The sequence below is a fragment of the Pongo abelii genome, chromosome 3, assembly GCF_028885655.2.
Source record: "Pongo abelii isolate AG06213 chromosome 3, NHGRI_mPonAbe1-v2.0_pri, whole genome shotgun sequence".
In the NCBI taxonomy this organism is placed as follows: Eukaryota; Metazoa; Chordata; class Mammalia; order Primates; family Hominidae; genus Pongo; species Pongo abelii.
Window position 1 is genome coordinate 127,305,329 of NC_071988.2, and position 21,494 is coordinate 127,326,822.

A 21,494-nucleotide genomic window follows, 5' to 3' on the forward strand; every position below is an offset into this window, starting at 1 on the left:
TCCCTACTTTATTTTCTATTGTGCATTAATTAACTTTTAACTTATACTTTGACTTAAATTAAATTGAATAAACAAGGGCTATGTGTACAGGGTTCAAAAGCCAAAACTGTGTAAATGTATAATCGGTCTCACACTGATACCTGTTCCTCTAGCATCCCATTCCCCACTCTCATCCCCATTTTTATTAGTTTATTTGTACGCATTTAGTACTTTCTCATGCCAGTAACAATAAATGCAAATATATATTTTTATTTCTTAAAAGTAAAAAAAAGCATATTATATATACCATTCTACACCTGCTCTTTAACAATATATTCTGAGAATGCATCTATATTAGTACATAGAGAGCTTCCTCATTCTTTTTTTTTTGGTGGGGGGGTGATGGAGTTTCACTTTTGTTGCCCAGGCTGGAGTGCAAAGGCCCAATCTCGGCTCACTGCAACCTCCGCCTCCGGGTTCAAGCGATTTTCCTGCCTCAGCCTCCTAAGTAGCTGGGATTACAGGCATGTGCCACCACACCCAGCTAATTTTTGTGTTTTTAGTAGAGACGGGGTTTCTCCATTTTGGTCAGGCTGGTCTCGAACTTCAGGTGATCCACTCGCCTCGGCCTTCCAAAGTGCTGGGATTACAGGCATGAGCCACTGCACCCAGCCTGAGCTTCCTCATTCTTTTTACAGCTTTATAGTAACTTACTGCATGGCTGTATAATAATGTATAACCAGTCCCCTATTTTTAAAATAACTTTATTGTGATATAATTTATATACCATATATTCCACCAATTTAAAATATACAATTTGATTATTTTTAGTATATTCACAAGAGTTGTGCAACCATTGCCACAACCAATTTTAGAACATTGTCATAGCCCCCTAAAGGAACCCTGTACCCATCCACGTTTTTTCCCAACCTCCCCAGCTCTAGGCAACCATCAATTTACTTTCTGCCTGTACAGATTTGCCTATTCCGGACATTTTGTATAAATTAAATCATACAGGATGTGGTTATTTGTGACTGTCTTCTTCTATTTAGCATAACATTTCAAGGTTTCTTCATGCCTGGCATGTTTCATTATTTCATTCATTTTTATTGCCGAATAACATTCCATTGTATGGATATACCACACTTTACTTATTCGTTCGTCAGTTGATGGGCATTTGGGTTATTTCCATTTTTTGGCTGTTATTAGTAATGCTTCTGTAAACATTCAAGTTTTTAGTGGATATATGTTCTCATTTCTGTTGATTACTCTATATACCTAGGAGTGGAATTTCTGGGTCATATGTTAACTCTATGTTTAACCTTTTGAAAAACTACCAGACTGTTTTCCAAAGTGGCTGCACTATTTTACCTTCTCAGCAGTATTGATTGAGAGCTTCAATTTCTCCACACCTTTTTATTATTATTATTATTATTATTATTGTTATAGCTATCCTAATGGGTGTGAAGTGGTATCTCATTGTGGTTTTTATTTGTATTTCCCTTATCAGCACTCTGTTTTAAAACATATTAAATTGAAGTAATAACTTATATACATTAAACTGCACCAGTCTGAGCTGCACATCTCAATCAGTATTTGCATATATACATCCGTGTAACTACCACCCAGATCAAGATATAAGCCCTTTCCAGTTACCCATAAAGATCACTCATGACCATTCCCAGGCGCCTAAAGGTAACCATTTTTCTAACCTGTGTTACCATAGATTGACCTGTTTTGTACTTCGTATAAATGGAATCATACAATATGTATTCTTTTGTGTATTAACCTGTCCCTATTGATTAGTATTTGATCTATTTCCAACGTTTTTCTATTACAAATAATGCTGGGGTCATGATACATGGGCAGATGTATCTGTAGGACAGATTTATAGAAATGATAGAAGTGGGATCTCTGTGTCAAAGGGTAAAGACATATGTAATTTTGCTAGATATTGCCAGATTCCCTGCTTAACTATGTACCATTTTGGATTCCCACTTGTAACATGTAAGAAAGCTGGTTTCTCTGGATTTTTGCCAATCTAATAGGTTTCAAGTGTAATTTTAATTTGCATTTCTTTAAGTATTAGTGAGATTGAGACTCTCCACATGTGAGGGCTATTTATCTTCCTGTGAATTAGTTGTTCATGTGTTTTACTCCTTTTTCTTTGGGTTCTTGGTATTTTTCTCCTTAATTTCTAGCAGCAATGTATATGCTAGGGAGATGAGCCTTTTGTTGAGATAAAAATTGAGACTACTTTTTCCAAGTTTACCTTTGTCTTTGACTTCACTTGTGATTTTTTTTTCATGCTAATGTTTGTGTTTTTAAAAAATGCAGTCAAATTTATTAATTTCATTTTATGACTTCTAGATTTTGAATCTTATAAAGGACTTCCATATTTTGAAGATCCATATAAATTCAGCAGTGTTTCTTCTAGTATATTTAGGGTTTCATATTTTTTTATTTAAATAATCAATTCATGTAGATTTTATCCTGGTTCACGTTGTAAAATATGGATTTAATTTTATTTTTTTCCAAATGACTTTCCAGTTGCTCCAACGTTGTTTATTTAAAAATAATCTCTTGTTACTACTTTCTCAATGAAACACATTTAATTTGCAAATTATTTTGATAATTTCATTCTGAGGTCATGGTAGAAGGTGGGTTCATAAGTTCAGAACAAAGTTGGGCTTTGGCAGGAATTTACTAGTCAGAAAAGACATGTTATTTTAGGTATCTTTGATCCCCACTTTGAATCATGTGATTTTTAGAGGCATTTTCAGTTTCTATTTTAAATTATCTGAGTATCTTTCACATTGCAGTCCATAGCCGAACAAGAGCATAGAGATGCTTTGTTTATAAGAAATTACTAGTGTCTTAAAGTAAAAGGCATTTTGGAGAAGTTAACCTCATTAAAATGATTTTATTCTTTATTTTATATGTACTATGTATATTTAAACTTTTTATTTTGTGATACTTAGAGATTCATATGCAGTGGTAAGAAGCAGTACGGAGATCCTGTACAACCCTCAAACAGCTTACCCAATGGTAACACATCTTGCATAACTACATGTATTTCTGAAAGGCAGAATTGAATAGTGATTAGAGAACACTAGAGTACCCTGTTTTAATACCTGCTCACTGCTATACTACATTGTGTAAATTAATGTATCCTTCTGTTTAAATTTTCTCATATGGATTAAAATGAGAATAATAATGTGTATAATTTTTAATTTTTTTTCTTTTATTATTATTATTATTATTATACTTTAGGTTTTATGGTACATGTGCGCAATGTGCAGGTAAGTTACATATGTATACATGTGCCATGCTGGTGCGCTGCACCCACCAACTCGTAAATTTTTAATTGTATAAAAAAACCACAATTTACCATTATAAGAATTTTTAAGTGTACATTTCAGTAGTGTTAAGTATACTTATATTGTTGTGTAATAGCTCTCCAAAACATTTTCATCTTGCAAAACTGAAACTATACTCATTAAACAAGTCCCCATACTCCCCTCCCCCAAGTCCCTGGCAACCATCATTCTATTTTCTGTTTCTACAAATTTGACTACTTTAAAAACCTCGTGTAAATGGAGTCATACAGTGTTTGTCTCTGTGATTGCCTTATTTTACTTAGTATAATGTCCTCAAGATTCATTCATGTTGTAGCATGTGATAGGATTTCTTTCATTTTTAAATGTGAATATTTCATTATATATAAAAACCGCATTTGGGGCTGGATGTGGTGGCTCACGCCTGTAATCCCAGCACTTTGGGAGGCTGAGGCAGGCGGATCACTTGAGGCCAAGAGTTCAAGACCAGCCTGGCCAACATGGTGGAACCTTGTCTCAACTAAAAATACAAAAACTAGCCGGGTGTGGTAGCACATGCCTGTAATCCCAGCTACTCAGGAGGCTGAGGCTGGAAAATCGCCTGAACCTGGGCGGCGGAGGTTGCAGTAAGCCGAGATTGCACTATTGCACTCCAGGCTGGGTAACAAGAGTGAAACTCCGTCTCAAAAAAAAAAACAAAACCTAAAACACATTTTGTTTATTTACTCATATGTCAATGATCATTTGGGTTGGGTCTATCTCTTGGCTATTGTGAATAATGCTGCAATGACCATAGGTGTGCAAATATCTCTTCAAGATCCTGCTCTCAATTATTTTGGATATATACCCACAAGTGGGATTGCTGAATCATATGGTAATTCTATCTTTTTGAAGAATTCAAAGCTCTATTTTTAATTTTCATTTTTATTAGAGTTATGCATACACATAAAGATTCAAGTACTTATTCAGGTTTGATGACGAAAAACATTTGTCCTTCGCTCCGTTTATTCCATTTCTCCTGCCTCAGTGGTAACTGCTTTCCAACTCTTTTAGATGATTCTCTTGGTATTTACCTTCATATTTAAAAATAAGACTCTTGTGTTGTCATTTCATTATTAATACATTTTAGGTATAATACATTCCACTATGAAAAATGAGGATTTAGCTCTCTCTTCTCTCTATACCCCCACATCTGCTATAGCCAGATACACTCTTTCTATACTCCCTTCAGTACAGTTATAGCATAGATTTGGTTGAGTTCACATTAAGCGTGTGAAGTATGTGATTTGTGTATTAGTCATGATTCCAGTAGGAAAAACGTAATGCATTCAAGTTAGGCATTTGGAGAAAACTTTAATAACTACAAAAATGTGAGCATGGCACAGGAAAACCTTTAGAAATAGTGCCTAACACTGGGCAGGAATAGGGGTTTGGGGTACAACAACACCTAGGTTCAAAGAAATATGGGGAGGCAGCAGTCATAGCAATGTGTAGAGAGAGAGGTGTGTGGCGAGGATGACTTGATAGGCGCTGTGTGTTTCTGTCAATACTACCGAAAGCAAAATTAGGAAATAAATATCCTTATCTCATTTTCTTCCCACATTCTAATTTCCTACAGGTGCTCCTTATTGATGGATTGATTGAATCCATTTGGAAGCCAGAGAGCAAGAAAGCTGTTTTGTTGTTGTTGTTGAGACAGGATCTCACTCTGTCACCCAGGCTGGAGTGTCATGGTGTGATCACAGAGCTCACTGCAGCCTCAACTTCCTAGGTCCAAGCAGTCCTCCTGCCTCAGCCTCCAGAGTAGCTGGGATTACAGGCACACACCACTTCACCCAGCTAATTTTATTTATTAATTATTATTATTATTATTTGGTAATTTTTAGTAGCAGGCCAGGTGCGGTGGCTTATGCCTGTGATCCCAGAACTTTGGGAGGCCGAGGCGGGCAGATCATGAGATTAGGAGATCGACACCATCCTGGCCAACATGGTGAAACCCCGTCTCTACTAAAAATACAAAAAATAATTAGCTGGGCGTGGTGACACGTGGCTATAATCCCAGCTACTCAGGAGGCTGAGGCAGGAGAATCACTTGAACCAGGGAGTCGGAGGTTGCAGTGAGCCAAAATCGTGCCTCTGCACCCCAGCCTGAAAAACAAAAAAATTTTTTTTAGTAGTGACTAGTTGCCCAGGCTGGTCTTGAACTCCAGGGTTCAAGTGATCTTCTGGTCTCAGCTTCCTGATTAGCTGAACTACAAGCATGTACTACCATGCCTGGCTAAGATTTAAAAATTTTTTAGAGACAGGGTCTTGCTACATTGCCCAGGCTGGTCTCAAATTCTTGGGCACAAGCAGTCTTCTTACCTCAGCCTCCCTATTGGCTGTGATTACAGGCATGAGCCACTATGCCAGGCTTACCCAGTTTTTGAGGGGTAAGGATGTAAACTCCATTTCTTTGTAGGAAGCAATGTTGAAGAATTTGTTTTAAAACCAGCACAGGCTCTTAATCAGTGCTCCTTCTTTTAGCTGCTTTCCCTTGCCACCATCCTACCCCACCACAAGGGAGGTACCTACTGTCATGAGCTCCTGAGCTTTTCTTCCAAGACTTCATTGCTATTTTTTCTCTTCTGTTCTTTCATTTGGCTTGAAACTTAAAAAAAAATTCCTGTCATGTTTGTGGGGTTTCTAGAGACAATAAATTAGACCATATTTATCTAGAAGTTCTAAAGTTGACCTAACTTTTCACAATGGAGCTATCATACACTTCCTCAACTGTTCATCACAACTCAATACATTTAACACCTGATATGATTATCTAGGTGTCTGGAAACAATGCCATATTATTTCTACCTATAGGTGCCACTGTTGGTTTCAAGCATTTCTGAGATTCAGAATCAAGTACTAGAAGAGATCCAAAATTTGAACTGTGTGAAAGAAAACAGTGCCACCTTTATTGAGAGGAAACTCAGTTTTGAAAAGAAGAAACCTGTGCAGATTCTGGTGAGTTTGGCAGCATTGATGACAATGATAACTTTCACCTCTTTGCCTTATCCAAGTCATAGTATCATATTTTCCAGATCACTTATCTCATTCTAATATCCTATAATTTACGTATGTGTAGAATTTCTTGTACATTTCTATCCTATATACCATAAACTCCATAAGATCATGGATTTTTTTTCTACTTTGTACATGATGTATCCCCAAAGTGCCTAAAATGACTAAAATGGTGCTTGTCACAAGGTAGGAGGCACTCAGTAAATATTTGTTGAATAAGATTTTATGAAGATAAATCATATAGTCCAGCCCTTTCCTTTTCTACATAAGGCATACCAGGCCCCAGAGATAAGTGGGTTTCTCAAAGTCTCTTAGGGCCCGAGCTGAGCGGGGAGTATAAGCGTCTTGATTCTTGTCTAATTTGCTGATGATAGTTCCCAGATAAAGACATGTACATGTACAATTTACTTAATTGAATATTATTTATCAAGTGCTTAATATGCAAGGGGTTGTCTACAGAATGACAAAGAGTTTAAAATGGTTGTGCAACATCCAAGAGGGATTAGAACCTCTGCCTTCTTATTCTTGTTTTTTCCTCTCTACAACACTGCCCTCCTGTGCTTACTAGAGACATTTTTCACTGAATAACTCAGCTGGGTACTTTACAATAATAGCCTGCTCTATGCCTGCACCTTGAAATAATCCTCTAAAAATATATGACTCCCACGTTTTAAAAATCTCCAGGGAAAAAATATTTACCAGCTCCATGAGGATTTTATTATGTATATGTCTAAACCAAAACTTCTCCTTATTTCTCCCAGCCAGAAATGCCACATCAAACTGACATTCATCGCTCCAAACTTCTATCCACATATAGTGCAGAGGAACTCTATCAAGCTAAGCGCAAGTGCAATGCTACACAAGAATATGACATCAATCTTCTGGAAGGAGAGTTGGTGGCTGTGATAGAACAGAAAGATCCACTGGGGAGTACAAGCAGGTGGCTTGTGGACACAGGAAGTAAGTTTTTCCCCAGAACTAACACTCTTCTTTAAACTGAGGTTTTCTGAGGGACCTCCATGTGCTTCTCTGAGCACATGTTTGGGAAGAGTATACCCATAAACTTGGTTCTCCTTTCTTTTTATTTCCTATCCAGATGTGAAAGGATATGTTTATTCCTCCTTCCTAAAACCCTACAATCCAGCAAAAATGCAGAAAGTGGATGCTGAGAACAGGTTCTGTGACGATGATTTTGAGAACATCAGCCTCTTCGTGTCTTCACGGCCAGCTAGTGACAGTGTCACAGGAACCTCAGAGAGCAGCATTGGTGATAGCAGCTCATCTCTTAGTGGCACATGTGGAAAGTTTGAAACAAATGGTACTGATGTTGACAGTTTTCAAGAAGTAGATGAACAGGTAAAAATTTGATGCAAAAATATGTGGTTGTTCAAATCATGAAAGAGTATCTCTCTACTGTACTCTATATTACTGTAACACTTGGTGGAAAAGTGCCAGCTTTGACACCAAGGAGACCTGGCTCTATTAGCACAGTGGATCTTTTTGTAAGGAGTTTAATCCCCTGAGCCTGTTTCCTTAAATGAAGCAAAGGATTAGAGATAAAGTCTGTATGTAAAGTAGCCAGCACAAAGTAGACACACAATAAATAGGAGCTATTACTATTACTACCCTGCTGTTACACACTTACAGCAAAGTGTCTTTTATACTCCCCCATCAAAGAAAAGTAGTTCAATAGTGAACAGATTGCTGCCATCAATAGCATGTGGGAAATTGTCCATGATTCCTCTAAGAGCATAATCTTCATTGAGCCGTCTAGTAATTGGCCAGTTGTAATCTCATGTATAATACCACACACTATATATGGAAACTTTTTCTTTCTTTTTCTTTTTTTTGTTTTTTTTGAGATGGAGTCTCACTCTGTCGCCCAAGCTGTAGTGCAGTGGTGCAATCTCGGCTCACTGCAACCTCCGCCTCCCGGGTTCAAGCAATTTTCCTGTCTCAGCCTCCCAAGTAGCTGGGACTACAGGCACATGTCACCACACCTGGCTAATTTTTGTATTTTTAGTAGAGTTACTAAGGTTTCACCATATTGGTCAGACTGGTCTATACTGAAACTTCTAAGAGCTATATTTCCCTCACTGCACTAATGCAAAAGCTACCGGTACAATCTTTTTGCAAAATGGTAAGTTAATTATAGTGCAGGGCTTGTTTTTGCTATATCAGAAAGGTTCAGTATACTTAATGGTTCATTCCCCAGTGGTGACCATCTAATTCCTTTATTTATTTACCTTGCTTTTTCTTTAGTGTTGTATTAATAATTTATTTAAATTTATTTTTATAGAGGTTATGTATATGTATATGTGTAGATAGATTAGATAGATAGATAGATAGATAGATAGATAGATAGATAGATAGATAGATAGATAGATAAGTTAAAATAGTATAAAAGCATACATAACTTAAAAGTAAGCTGGGCTTGGTGGCTCGTGCCTGTAATCCCAGCGTTTTGTGAGGCTGAGGTGGGAGGATTGCTTGAGCTGAGTTTGAGGCCAGCCTGGGTAACATAGCAAGACCTCATCTCTACTAAAAATCAAAAAAATTAGCCAAGAGTGGTTGCCCACATCGGTAGTCCCAGCTACTGGAGAGGCTGGAGTGGGAGAATTGCACAAGGCGGGACGGTTGAGGCTGCAGTGAGCCGTGATCATGCCACTGCACTCCAGCCTGGGCAACAGAGGGAGATCCTGTCTTTAAAAATAATAATAATAATAAAAGTAACGGTTTTTAGTCCCTTCTCCCCTTGTCCTCTGTTTCAGAGACAATGCTTGGGTATATCCTTTGTATATTCTGTGCATATACAAACACGTTTATACCAGTGGGAAACATATCATATATGGTATATAGGGTTTTTTTTTTCCATGTAACAGTATATCTTAGACACAATTAAACCTAAATAACTATCTTATTCCTTAAAAAGCTCTACACAGTATTTAATTTTATGTATATAATTTATGTAACTATCACCCTAATAATAGATACATAGAATATTTTGGGCTTTTAAAAATTTTCAAACAATATTTCAAGGAAGGGCCTTGTCCATCTATTTTTGTGCATTTATATGAGTATATAAGTGTAAAACAAATTCCTAAAATATTAGAGGGTCAAAGGTATATACATTTAAAGTCTTTATAGACATTGCCATACTGACCTTCAAAAGTATGGTATCTATTCAATTTCTTTCATTAACAGTTATTGATTGCTGTCCAATTCATGACTGTTTTTTTTTTGGTTTGGTGTTTTTTTTTTTTTTCAAAAGCAGCTTTTCAATATCTTATATTCATGTCATATAATTAATCCATTTTTAAGTGTACAATTCATGACTTTTAGTATATATTACAAAGTTGTACAAGTTTAGTATATTTACAAAGTTGTGCAACCATCACTTTAATCCAATTTTAAAACATTTCTTTCACTCCAAAAAATCCTGTGCACCCATTTGTAGTCCCACCTATTTCCCACCCCTAACCCCAGGGAACCACTAACCTACTTTCTGTCTCCACACATTTGCCTTTTCTGTATCTTTTGTATAAACAAAATTTTACAATATGTGGTGTTTTACAGCTGCTTTTTTTCACTTAGCAAAATTTATTGAGAGTCTTCCGTGTTGTAGTATGTATACGTACCTTGTTGCTTTTTATCGCCTACTAATATTCCATTCTGTGGGTATATTTTGTTAATCCACTCACCAGTTGATGGTCATTTGGGTAACTTCCAGTTTGGGGCTATTATGAATTATGCTGCTGTGAATATTTGTGTGCAAGTCTTTGTTGTGTATTTAATTTCTCTTGAGTAGATACCCAGAAGTGTAATTTCTTATTGGTTTTATAAATGTATGTTTAAATTTTTAAGAAACTGCCAAACTGTAATCCACAGTGGGCGTACCATTTTAGATTCCTACCAGCAAAGTATGAGGGTTTTGGGTTGCAGTTTCTTCACATCCTTGTCAACACTAGTTATTATTTGTCTTTTTAATTATAGCCATCTTGTGGGTATGAGGTGGTATCTCTTTGGGGTTTTAATTTGCATTTCCCTAATGATTAATGCTATTGAACATTTTTTCATGTGCTCATTTGCCATTCTTTTATTTCCTTTGGTGAATATCTGTTCAAATATTTGCCTATTTAAAAAAACTGGGTCATTTTCCTTTTTATTTTCCCATTGTAAGAGTTCTTTATAAACCTGAGTACAAATTCTTTTTTAATCAGATATATAATTTGCAAATATTTTCCCCTGGTTATAACTGACTTTTAACTTGTCTGGACATTACTATTTGTTCTTATTACCCTTCTGTCTTGACGTTTCAAAACACTGTTTCTCTATTACTTGTTCACTCTGTTGTTTATTCAGTTTCTAAAAGACATATTATAATGCTAACTAATGAATTTTTATCAGTGAAATCTATGTACCTGATTAAATGTCCTGTCAGACTGCCTTGTCCCAATAACCCAGATGTACACAAATCTGAGGGCCAAATTTATCAGCACACTCTAAAGCTGGCTTGATGTTGAGTTCTTGTTCTTACTTGGCTCTACAGGGACTTTGGACTAAACACCTCACATAGACTTTCTGCCTGGTGTTTGTAGTATGAGACTGCATTTAGTTCCTACTAGCTGGTACTTCAAAGCAATTTTCTCCAAGCAATCCTATCAATATATAATGTGAATTATGTCCATTAGAGATTTCCATTACCAAGAGAGAAAAAAAATGAGATAATATTTCAAAACAAAAAATATATTAATGGCATATCTTCATAAATTGTTATTTGCTTTCTTTTTCCTCTGCATTTGGCACCAATTCAAAATAGGCATAGCATCAGGAATATAAATATAAGCATATATAAGCATTATTACTAATAAAACTGGATTGAAGATGCATCTTGGATCTGTAGCACATGGAATCCCTGATACTTTCCCTCAGAGTAGAAATTATCTAACTCAAACTGAAGGTGAACGCTGTGCATGGACAAAGTCTGTCCCAATAAACTTACTACAAGATGAGGAAGAGGATGCACCTGTTGGAAACTTCAGTACAAGGGAGAAGAGAAGAAAAGGCTGCATAGAAATACCTCCCTTAATGTCTTAACTCCAGCCAATAGATGCACATGGGCCACTGGTTTCCAGACTCCCCCTGTAATGCATAATGCATAATATTGAAAACAGAGAGAAAAGAGTATATTATGTTCCCAATCCTTGCCCCAGGGCTGATGTTTCTATTCTATTGGCTTTTAGAAATTGTAGGGAGAAGAAAGTGATTAACCTCTGTATTTGTGATGTGATAGTATAAGTCAATACATTATAGAGGTCCCTGTAATGTAATTGAAAGTGGAAGAAAATTATATCTTCTTTACCAACAGTGAGAATACAGTACATATTGTAATATTTCACATTTGTGGTATCCTACAAAGCAATTTTCTGTGTGGCTATTTAGACTTTTGTTCTTGATTTTATTTTATTATCAGGAACATCAGCTGAAATTTGTACTGGCTTAATTGGATGCCACTTTTGGTTATCATTTATTTCCCTCTCCCTTCCTACTGTGGTAGCACTTTTTTTATTTCCTCCAGAATTGCTATAGCATGTTTCCAAGGGGTGTTGTAGGATGTAGTCTGGTTTTATTGATGGGTCTAGTGGACCCTGACAAAAAGGACAGTTGGCCTCTACCTCATACTCAGGGGGTATCTTTGGGTCCCTAAAGATCATTCACATATAGGCAATTTCAAACTTAGATTCTAGTGGCTCCATGATTTTTATACTAGAGCTGAATTTTTAACCTGGACACGAAGACCTGAAGTGGTCTATGAATGAGTTTTGGGAGGATTTAATGAGTCTCCTCAAATACGTTGGAAATATTGTGCTTATTTGCATATGTACACATCTATGGTAAAAGAAGTCTATCTTTTTAAACAGACTTTTAAAAGAAAATTTTCTCTAAAATGTTAGAAATCACTGCTGTAGAGATTTAACTTGCTTATCCATTCTCCACCTCAAGTAAGAAGAGAGATTGCTACAAAAAACTTCCCCCAAATTATGTTCTGGAGCCTTTGTTGAATAATGGGGATGAGCTAGTGGATATTCACAACCTGGCAGTACTGATTTATACCAAGGATCTTAATTTTTAAGTTCTTCATTTTGTTTTTTGCTATATCAAAGAATATAACAAAAGCATTCATGTAAATATGCCTTCCCATTCTAATGTATTCTCTCCTTTTGTCCATCGAATAGTAATGGCATGCTCTGCATTAGTGTTCCATGCTGCATAACAAATTACCACAAACTTGGTGGCTTAAAACAATACAAACATATTTCTCAGGGGGTGTTGTCAGGAGTCCAAGCACGATTTAGCTGGGTGCCCTGCTTAAGATCTCACATAGCTGTAATCTAGGTGTTTGCTGGTTGTATTGCTTCTGAAACTGGGGGTTCTCTTCCCAGCTCGTGGTCATTGGCAGAATTAAATTTCTTGTTCCAGTCAGACTAAGGACTCCTTTTTCTTGTTGGAAATTAGCCAGAGACCACTTTCAACAACCTGAGGCTGCTCTCAAATCCTTGCCATGTGGCTGTCTCTATAGGCAGTTTACAACATGGCTGTTTGCTTCTTCAAAGTCAGTAGGTGAGCATCTCTCTGGCTTCAAATCTCTCCCTTCAGAGGAGGCCTGAATGCACTTCAAAGGTCTCATCTGAGTAGGTCAGGCCCATCCAGGATAATCCCTCTTTTGACTAACTCAGAGTCAATTTCGTAGGGACTTTAATAAGCACCTCTGCAGAATCTCTTTACCTTTGCTATAGAGTGTAGCCTAATCACAGGAGTAATAGCACATCTATTAAGAAGTTCCAGTCACAATCAAGGGGAGGATATTATATAGAACATGTACAACAGGGGGTGGGATTCTTGGGGTCCATCCTAGAATTCTGCCTTCCAGAGTGTCTAAGATGCCTTGTTTGGCAAGCAGAATCTTGTCCTTGGCACTTCTCAAAAAGGACTAGGTTTAATAATGGCTAAAACCCAGTTTTGGGGGGCAGTTCAGTGTCTGAGAATCAGTGTTGTTTTCTTTTTCCACATAAGTAATATTGAAAATATAATTTTTGACTTCTAAAAAAAGTAGTTGTTTTGCTACCAATCCCACGGTCACAGTCTGGCCCTTCATCTTTACATTTTCCAGCTACCTATGATGATGATGCTACATGCCTACTGTGTCATTGTTTAGAAAGTGCTTCAAAAAGTCAGCTTATTAACATGAAGAGATTTTCAAAAATAGCATGAGGTAAAAAACAGCTTGCAAAGTTATGTATATCATAAGTCCATTTTTATTACCACTTCAGGTAGGTAGGTAGAAAACAAAAATGGAAGGAAGGAAAGAAGGAAGAAAGGAAGAGAGGAAGATGGGATTAAGGAAAAGAAGATACTAATAGCAGTCAGGTGGGTTTGGTTTTGTTTTGCTTAACTTTACTTAAAATTTTTTTCTTCATCAAAATTGCTTGTGTAATTAAAACATATAATTATTAAGTGAAGAACATGAAAGCTTTCTCCCGAAGGGTGAGAGAGAATAATGAGCATTTTTCATGCAATACAACTATCTTGGTTTCCAGAGACACATGTGATATACCATAAATGCTGATTCTGTACCTTTTAGTTTTGGAAAAGAAGATTAACATATATTATGACTTTTGTTGCTGTTAATTGGAGAATTGGGATAAAAATAAAATGATATTCAGTGAAGTCAGGTAATGTGGCTCACTGAGGAAGGAAAAATCAAATGCACGAATATAGAATAAGGGAATGCCAGACTGGGAATGTTACCACAGGGAAAGATCTGGTGGTTATAAGCAGTGGGTAATAAATTAGGTATGAGTCAATAATACAGTGTTATAAAAAAAGTAAATGTGGTAGAAAACTGAGTTGTATTCACAGAATACTGCACATAAAATGAGTCAGAGCTTTATAGAGTAGAAAGAAGCAATCAATAAAATACATTTTAAAAAGTGCCAAGGAAAAACAGAAGAAGATTAGGTGATTATGGCTCAAATTAACAACATTGTAATTAATGTGCCTGGACCAAAACATATTACCATTTAAGGTTAGAAAGATACAGACTAAAACATTAAAATGTTGAAGATAATGAGAAATCTTTCAGTTCTTAAATGCATGACAGGTTAAAAATTTATAACTTGTAGTCTAACATTAAGGAGACTAAAAATACTAAAAAGGAGACTTAAAAAAAAGACTGAAAATAGACTGTCTCTTTAAAAGCAGCTTACTTCCATTTTGAGTATACAATATATGCCCCCATTTAACATAAATTATATAAAAACTAAAAAGTGCTCATCCTAAATAAATTTTGGGTCATGATTATCTAAAGCATTGAAAGTATATAATTTTGTACTTTAAATTTACAATTTCATGAGAATATATTTTAATATTTAGAATATAAACTATAATTTCATACCAAACAGATCTAGATGAAAGAGTTTATATTTCACTTGAGAGAATTCTGCTAAAGTGAAAAACTACCACAAATATTTAGAAATGTTCTATTAGTAGGAAATCTAACCTGCTAAAAAATCTATAGTTGCATTGGTAAAGCATTACCTGTTATTTATAAAAATTATAAAAGATGATTACCAACCACTAATGCGGGCTCTTACAGATATTTCAGATGTATTATAGTATGTTACATTCCTGAATACTTTTGCAAACCAAATCTTCCATTCTGTTCCTGTGGATTTATTCAATGTTTTCACTTTCTAAACAACAAAACAACACCATCTACAATATACTAGAAACTCCAGTCCCTCTCCACAAGAATACACTCTGTACATACTTGCTAGAACAAGAGTTTGGTCTCAAAAGCATTATGAGAAATTGACTAAGCACAGGATTTGAAGTTAGAAGATATTGGTCATAGCAGCACCAATTAGCTCTATAAGTAAAAATATGTTTCTTCTGTAAGACATAACTCATAGGGTTGTTGAGGACAAAGCACATTTAACATATAACTGCCATGCGCTCTGTAAAAGGTGTTTATTATTGCTACCACTCCATTGCTAAAGAATTTATAGTACTTTTAATTTTCTTCTTTATTTAAAAAAATTATGTAATAATTTGACCATGTTCATCAATCCCTTGTATGTATCTTTTATGATACAAGATGATGTCTTGTATGATATCCATGCCTTTCAATAAATATTTGAATATTCCTACTAATTTTCAGGTCAAATCAATAAATATTTGAATTCCTACTTTGTACCATAATGTGGTCAATGGAGAAAAGTTTAAATGTGTGTCTTAGTGCATTTGGGCTGCTATAACAAAACACCATAAACTGGTTGGCTTGTAAACAACAGAAATTTATTTCTCACAGTTGTGGAGGCTGGAAGTCCAAGATCAAGGCACCAGTTTATGTGGTGTTTGCTGAGGGGCAACTTTCTGGTTCATAGATGGCACCTTCTCTTTGGGCCCTCACACGGTGGAAGGGGTGAAGAGTCTCTTTTGGGCTTCTTTTAAAGAGAAACCAATCCCATTCAGGAAGTTGAAGGCTAATCACCTCCCAAAGGCCCTACCTCTTAATAGCATTACCTTGTGGATTAGGCTTTCAACACATAAACTTTGAGGGGAAACAAACATTCAGACCATAGCAATGTGGTTCTTTCCTTGGGGAGCAGCTCATATTAGTTGATAAATCAATATACCAATCAATGGAATCAAAGTTTCACCAAAAGTTAAATAACAGTTTAATATTTAAATAACAACTTCAGCTACAGCTATAGTCTCCTTTCCACACTACTCATTCTCTTTTCCTGCTTAATGAAGTAATGAAGTCATCTTATTTCTCATGGTTTCCCTTATCTATTGAACCTCAAGTTTGAGAGTTAATCTGCTTGTCTTTTCCTATATGTTGTTTTCATGTATTCATCTCCGTACCTTCATATATGACATATTCACGCCTTTTGTCAGCTTTGTCATTTATGAAAGATAACTTCTTTCAAAATTCAGCTCACCATTAGCTGATGTATCATCTATGTGTAGAGTTGTTGCTGTTTTGGTGTGTTTTGTTTTGTTCACTGCATTTTCTTTTCCTAGCTGAGTTGTAAGTTCTCTAATAAAATAATAACAGGCACTTAGTAGGTACTTGAAAAATTTTCATTAAATGAATGGGAATAAATTTTGCTTAAATAAATGAATGGGAATAAACTAAGCCAGTTGCTTAATTTTATGCCATAACCAAACATTTTTATTATCAATCTTCTGATTTTATCGGAAGAATAACTAAACACTTATTTTGGGGCTTCTTACGCACTTAATAATTATAAAGTGTTCTTTTGAGGTTAGAGAAAAATTCTTTTGACTGAAATATTTTATTATTCTAAGTCACAAAATAATTTTTAAAATTATAAATTTAATACATTGTCATTATAAAGGTTTGGGAAATAAAGAAGGGAACAAGGAAGTAAAAATGAAAATCAGCTATAATTGTACCATTCAAAGAAACAATAACTAGCAATATTAGACTTACATTGTACATCTAATTTTATGTTCTTTTTAAGGCTTACTATTTTATCATAAGTGTTTCCCATGTTATTAGTCTCAGAAAGCATCGTTTTTGTTGTTGTTTTGTGTGTGTTTTTTTTTTTTTTGGAGACAGAGTCTCACTCCATCGCCCAGGCTGGAGTGCAGTGGCGCGATCTCGGCTCACTGCAACCACCGCCTCCCGGGTTCAAGCTATTCTCCTGCCTCAGCCTCCTGAGGCGCACGCCACCATGCCCAGCTAATTTTTGTATTTTTTAGTAGAGACGGGGTTTCACCACGTTGGTCATGCTGGTCATACTGACCTCGTGATCCACCCACCTCGGCCTCCCAAAGTGCTGGGATTACAGGCGCGAGCCACCGCACCCGGCCTGCACCGTTTTTAATGACTACAAATTTCCTTAGTATGAGGGTCTGGAATTTAACTATTTTCCTCTTGCTAAACTTCTAGTGTTATTCCTACTACTCTCCCACTTTTCACCAGTCGTATGGGTAATCCAGTAACATTGTTATGCAAATATTTCTGCCAGTGTTTCTGTAGAAGAGATTCTTCAAGCTATTTTGATCCACAAGGAATTAACATTTTAACATTATTAAAAATCTTTTAATAGAAACTGCCAAGTTGCCTTCAAGCATGGACAATTTATACTCCTCCTAACAGAATAATAAGAATACCTATTTCACTCCGTTCTCACCTGGGTTATATTTTAGCAAAATACATCCAATAGGAGTTGGATGATGTGACTTTGGCAAAACAAAAAAATTTTAGCATTGCTTCTAAAAGCTTGGAAACTTTTATGATGTTTCTCTTAATATTCAGGTTCCAATTCCAATAATGTCTTTTGTTTCTTTGTCTAGATTTTCTATGCAGTTCATGCTTTTCAAGCACGGAGTGACCATGAACTCAGCCTTCAGGAATACCAGAGAGTTCATATACTCAGGTTTTGTGACCTAAGTGGCAATAAAGAGTGGTGGTTAGCCGAAGCTCAAGGGCAGAAAGGATACGTGCCAGCTAACTACCTTGGAAAGATGACTTATGCTTAAGAAAATAAGCCTTCAATTTTTATTTTCCAGCAAGTTGTTGATTGACTACCTCATAAAACTGACATTACAAAACTTTGGACCAGAAAGCAAGAAACCTTCGAACTACAGAAACTGATACTGTATTGGGTTTTCAGGAATACTGTACTTCCTAACAGGATTTTTGCATGAATGTATTATAAAGGATACATGTTGAAAGAAATACTAAGCCAACAGAAATAGCAAAGCAAATGACTCAAGCTTCAACTATCAGCTACTTAAAAGTGAAGATCTTTTGAAAGAGTAATTATATTCTTTTATCATCAAGAAAGGTTAGATCCAAAGGTTTTTCAATTTACTTTTTTTTTTAACTGTATGATGTATTTTGCCTCAGATGTTTTTGTTTTTCATATTCCTCTCTTGCAAATGCATACATGTTTATATACATACATATAAACCATATATATTATGTAGCTTTATACACATATGTGGATAATATGAATTATGCACCTATATGTATAAACCAGGGTATACACCAAATATACATGAGGAATATACCACCAACTAGAAGTCTTTGATAATATATTTTGTTAATGTTTTATTTATGTTTTGAACTAAAAGAAAACTGAATAACTTGATATTAACATGTAACATTACTGAATGCATACTATATGCCAGACATTGTTCTAAGTGCTTTATATGTAGTAACTTGTTTAATACTCAAAACATTATGAAGAAACCATGGTCCAAAAAGGTGAAGTAATTTAATCCAAATCACATTGCTAGTAAGTGGTGGGCCTGGACTTAAACCTAGGTAGTGTAAACCAAAAATAAAATTCTAAGGCTTCCAACCATCTAGACTTGCCCCTCAGCCAGGGCTTTTTTTTCTTTTTTTTTTTTAAAAAAACAGACAATAAAAGGAGGTTTTTTTATTCAAAGGTATAACTGGATAAGTAGATTTGTTTACAACCATTCTTGTGAAATGCTTTTTTAAAAAAATACGATCAGCTTCTTTGCAAATAGCAGACACATACCTCAACAACGATAACCTAATTTTTGATCCATAATGTACATGATTAGGTAGAAATAGGCAAGCTCACACCGGTAAATTAACTATCAAATACTCAGTCAAAACTCCGTTTGTGGCCCCCACTTCTTGATCTATTTCTATTCCACTTCGTCTTCTACCATCTTGTCGACTTCCTGAGCGACTGCCTTGTCGACTACCTGACCAACCGCTAGATCAACCACCTGACTGGCCCGACCAGCCACTCCTCTGTCTGGAATTAGAAGACGTTTCCATCATAATATTCTTTAATTTCAGGTAATTTAGCTGGCACTGAGAGTATCCAGCCGGAGTCATGCCACTCTGCCTGTAACCTTTGACTCAATTGGAGGAATATCAAAGCAAACACCCATATTTCCTTTCAGGAGGCACACTCTGGTAATCTGAGACACTGCATTACTATTCAGCTTTCTAAGTTCTTTCCAAGCACAGCTGACATCCTGTATTTCCTCTAGGCTTTCCAGAGTCATGGTCACAAACCCCTTATCAGAGTTGATTAAAGATCATGGTTCAAAGCTTGATACACCAGAAATGTGGGCTAAAGCTGCAGCCAATGCATCTATAGCCCCTTTCTCTTCTATCAGTATCTGAGCTGATGGTTGGAAAAAAATCAACAGCAGCATAAGAAATGGAAGCCAGAGACTTTATGGCATCCGTGCTTTTAAATTTAACTAAATCCATTGTAGAAGGAACATCTACACATTTAAAAGTAATTCGTGTTTTTTTTGTTCCACATGTCTTAGTTGACCTTTTTCTCTTGGTTGATAAAAACATATACAAACCCTTCTGCCCAGCTTTACCCAAGCATCCAGAGAGATGGATATAGGACTCAATATCCTGAGGAGGAGAACTTTGAATCACCAGGTCAACTACAGGAATGTCCAAACCACGAGGAACCACATTGGTTGCCACCAAAACTTTATAATTACCTCTCTGAAGCCTTTTAGTGTAATTTCTCTTTGTGACTGTGCAATGTCCCCATGTAAACACAGTGCATTCTGTTTTGTGCGGATTCATGGCCATGTCAGTTACATTCTTCTTGGTCTCACAGAAAATAATAGCCCTCCCTTCAGATCCACTGTAGACTTGAAGGACATCTCATTATCATCTGTGTTTTATAAAGGAGGAAATTGAGGACCTCACATGGAGGGACTGGGATTTAAAACCAGGTATTCTGACTTTAAGGCCTTTTCTTTTAGTGTTTTCCCTTTTCTTTTCCTTAAGTCACTAAAATCTATAGTTATATAATCTTACAAAAACATGATATACAAAAGAGAAAAATGATAGTCACCACATATCTACTAATGGGATTAAAATGTACAATCCTAAAAGCTTACTTGTTAGCACACTTGCTTATCTGTCCATTCATTCATTGAACCAGTAAGTATTTATTGAGTTAGTGGGAATACAATGCCGTGCAAGACAAACAAGATCCCTCCCTTCATACCACTTAAATTCTAGTGGGGAAAACATCTGCACATAACAAACTAAATGATCATAAAATAAAAAATGCTATTTATATAAAACTGGCTACTTTCATTACTGCTCAGTTAAAGGGTCTCGTAGCTCATTTTATGATATGAAAAAAATCAAGGTCTAAAAGCTCCTTGAGACAATTTAAACTCTACTACCAAATATACCTCTATAAAATACCAAACTGAGCTAAATATTGTATTAGATATGTGTACTTATACATATGTACATAACCTAAATATATGTATGCACACATTATCTATACAAAGAGCCATACTCAGTGAAAGATAAATTACCTCCTAAAGTCTCCTCTGAGGTACAACAGAAATTAAAATAATTGCTTCTCTTCTCAACTCAATGTAGCACGTATTTTCTGTGATGGGATAAATGTTTTCATTTCAAGTGCCAATGTGTGAACTGTAATAAACATTACTGCTTTCATTTTTTGTAGGTATGGAGGTTACATTAACTGTTATAGTTGCTGAGCTGAGTTTTTATGTCAGGTAATTTTGTTTAGTCCAAACTGGTTTTGAACTATAAACAATTATGGACATGTATTTTTTGGTTTCTTTGACCCCAAAGGGAAATTGGGGTTTATGTCAAATTGACGTTTTATCAAAATAAATCTGTTTCTCAAAGCAAAAGTCTCTGTAGGATTGAGATAATTCATTATTTACATATGGGGTAAACAGACATTTACTGCCTATTGAGATCATGATTGAGATAATGGATTATCTCAACCCTGGATTCTAATTTACTACAAATAATTTAGCACCATTATTTAACAGAGCAGTTTAAAATAATAATCTTTCCTTTAAAAAAAATGACCAAGCTTAATTTTAAAAGCTTTGTGTTTACAGAGATCACCTATCAATATACTTTAGAATAATGATGTTAGAAAAACCTAGGGATTAAGGAAGACAGTTTTAGATTAGAGATTTGTAGAGTGAAGATTTAGTAGCACACATCAAGTTTGATGGAACAGGCTGTTCATAGTCTTGTGAATGTGTGAATTTGTTGGATATCCA

At 35.7% G+C, this 21,494-nt stretch overlaps 1 protein-coding gene across 2 annotated transcripts in view; it reads left to right on the plus strand.

Moving 5' to 3' along the window:
* The window catches only part of ARHGEF38 (Rho guanine nucleotide exchange factor 38), a 158,141-nt gene extending 137,234 nt beyond the window's left edge, over positions 1-20,907 (plus strand). Inside the window, exons 11-14 of one of the 2 annotated variants that reach the window (XM_063723557.1) lie at positions 6,174-6,317; positions 7,136-7,334; positions 7,471-7,730; positions 17,766-18,589. In XM_063723557.1, coding sequence (XP_063579627.1) covers positions 6,174-6,317; positions 7,136-7,334; positions 7,471-7,730; positions 17,766-17,951 — 789 coding nt within the window. In that variant the 3' untranslated portion in view covers positions 17,952-18,589. Of the gene's footprint in view, positions 1-6,173; positions 6,318-7,135; positions 7,335-7,470; positions 7,731-17,765 lie in introns of both variants that reach the window. The other variant, XM_024246164.2, reaches the window with a different exon arrangement.
* Positions 20,908-21,494: the final 587 nt, after the last annotated feature.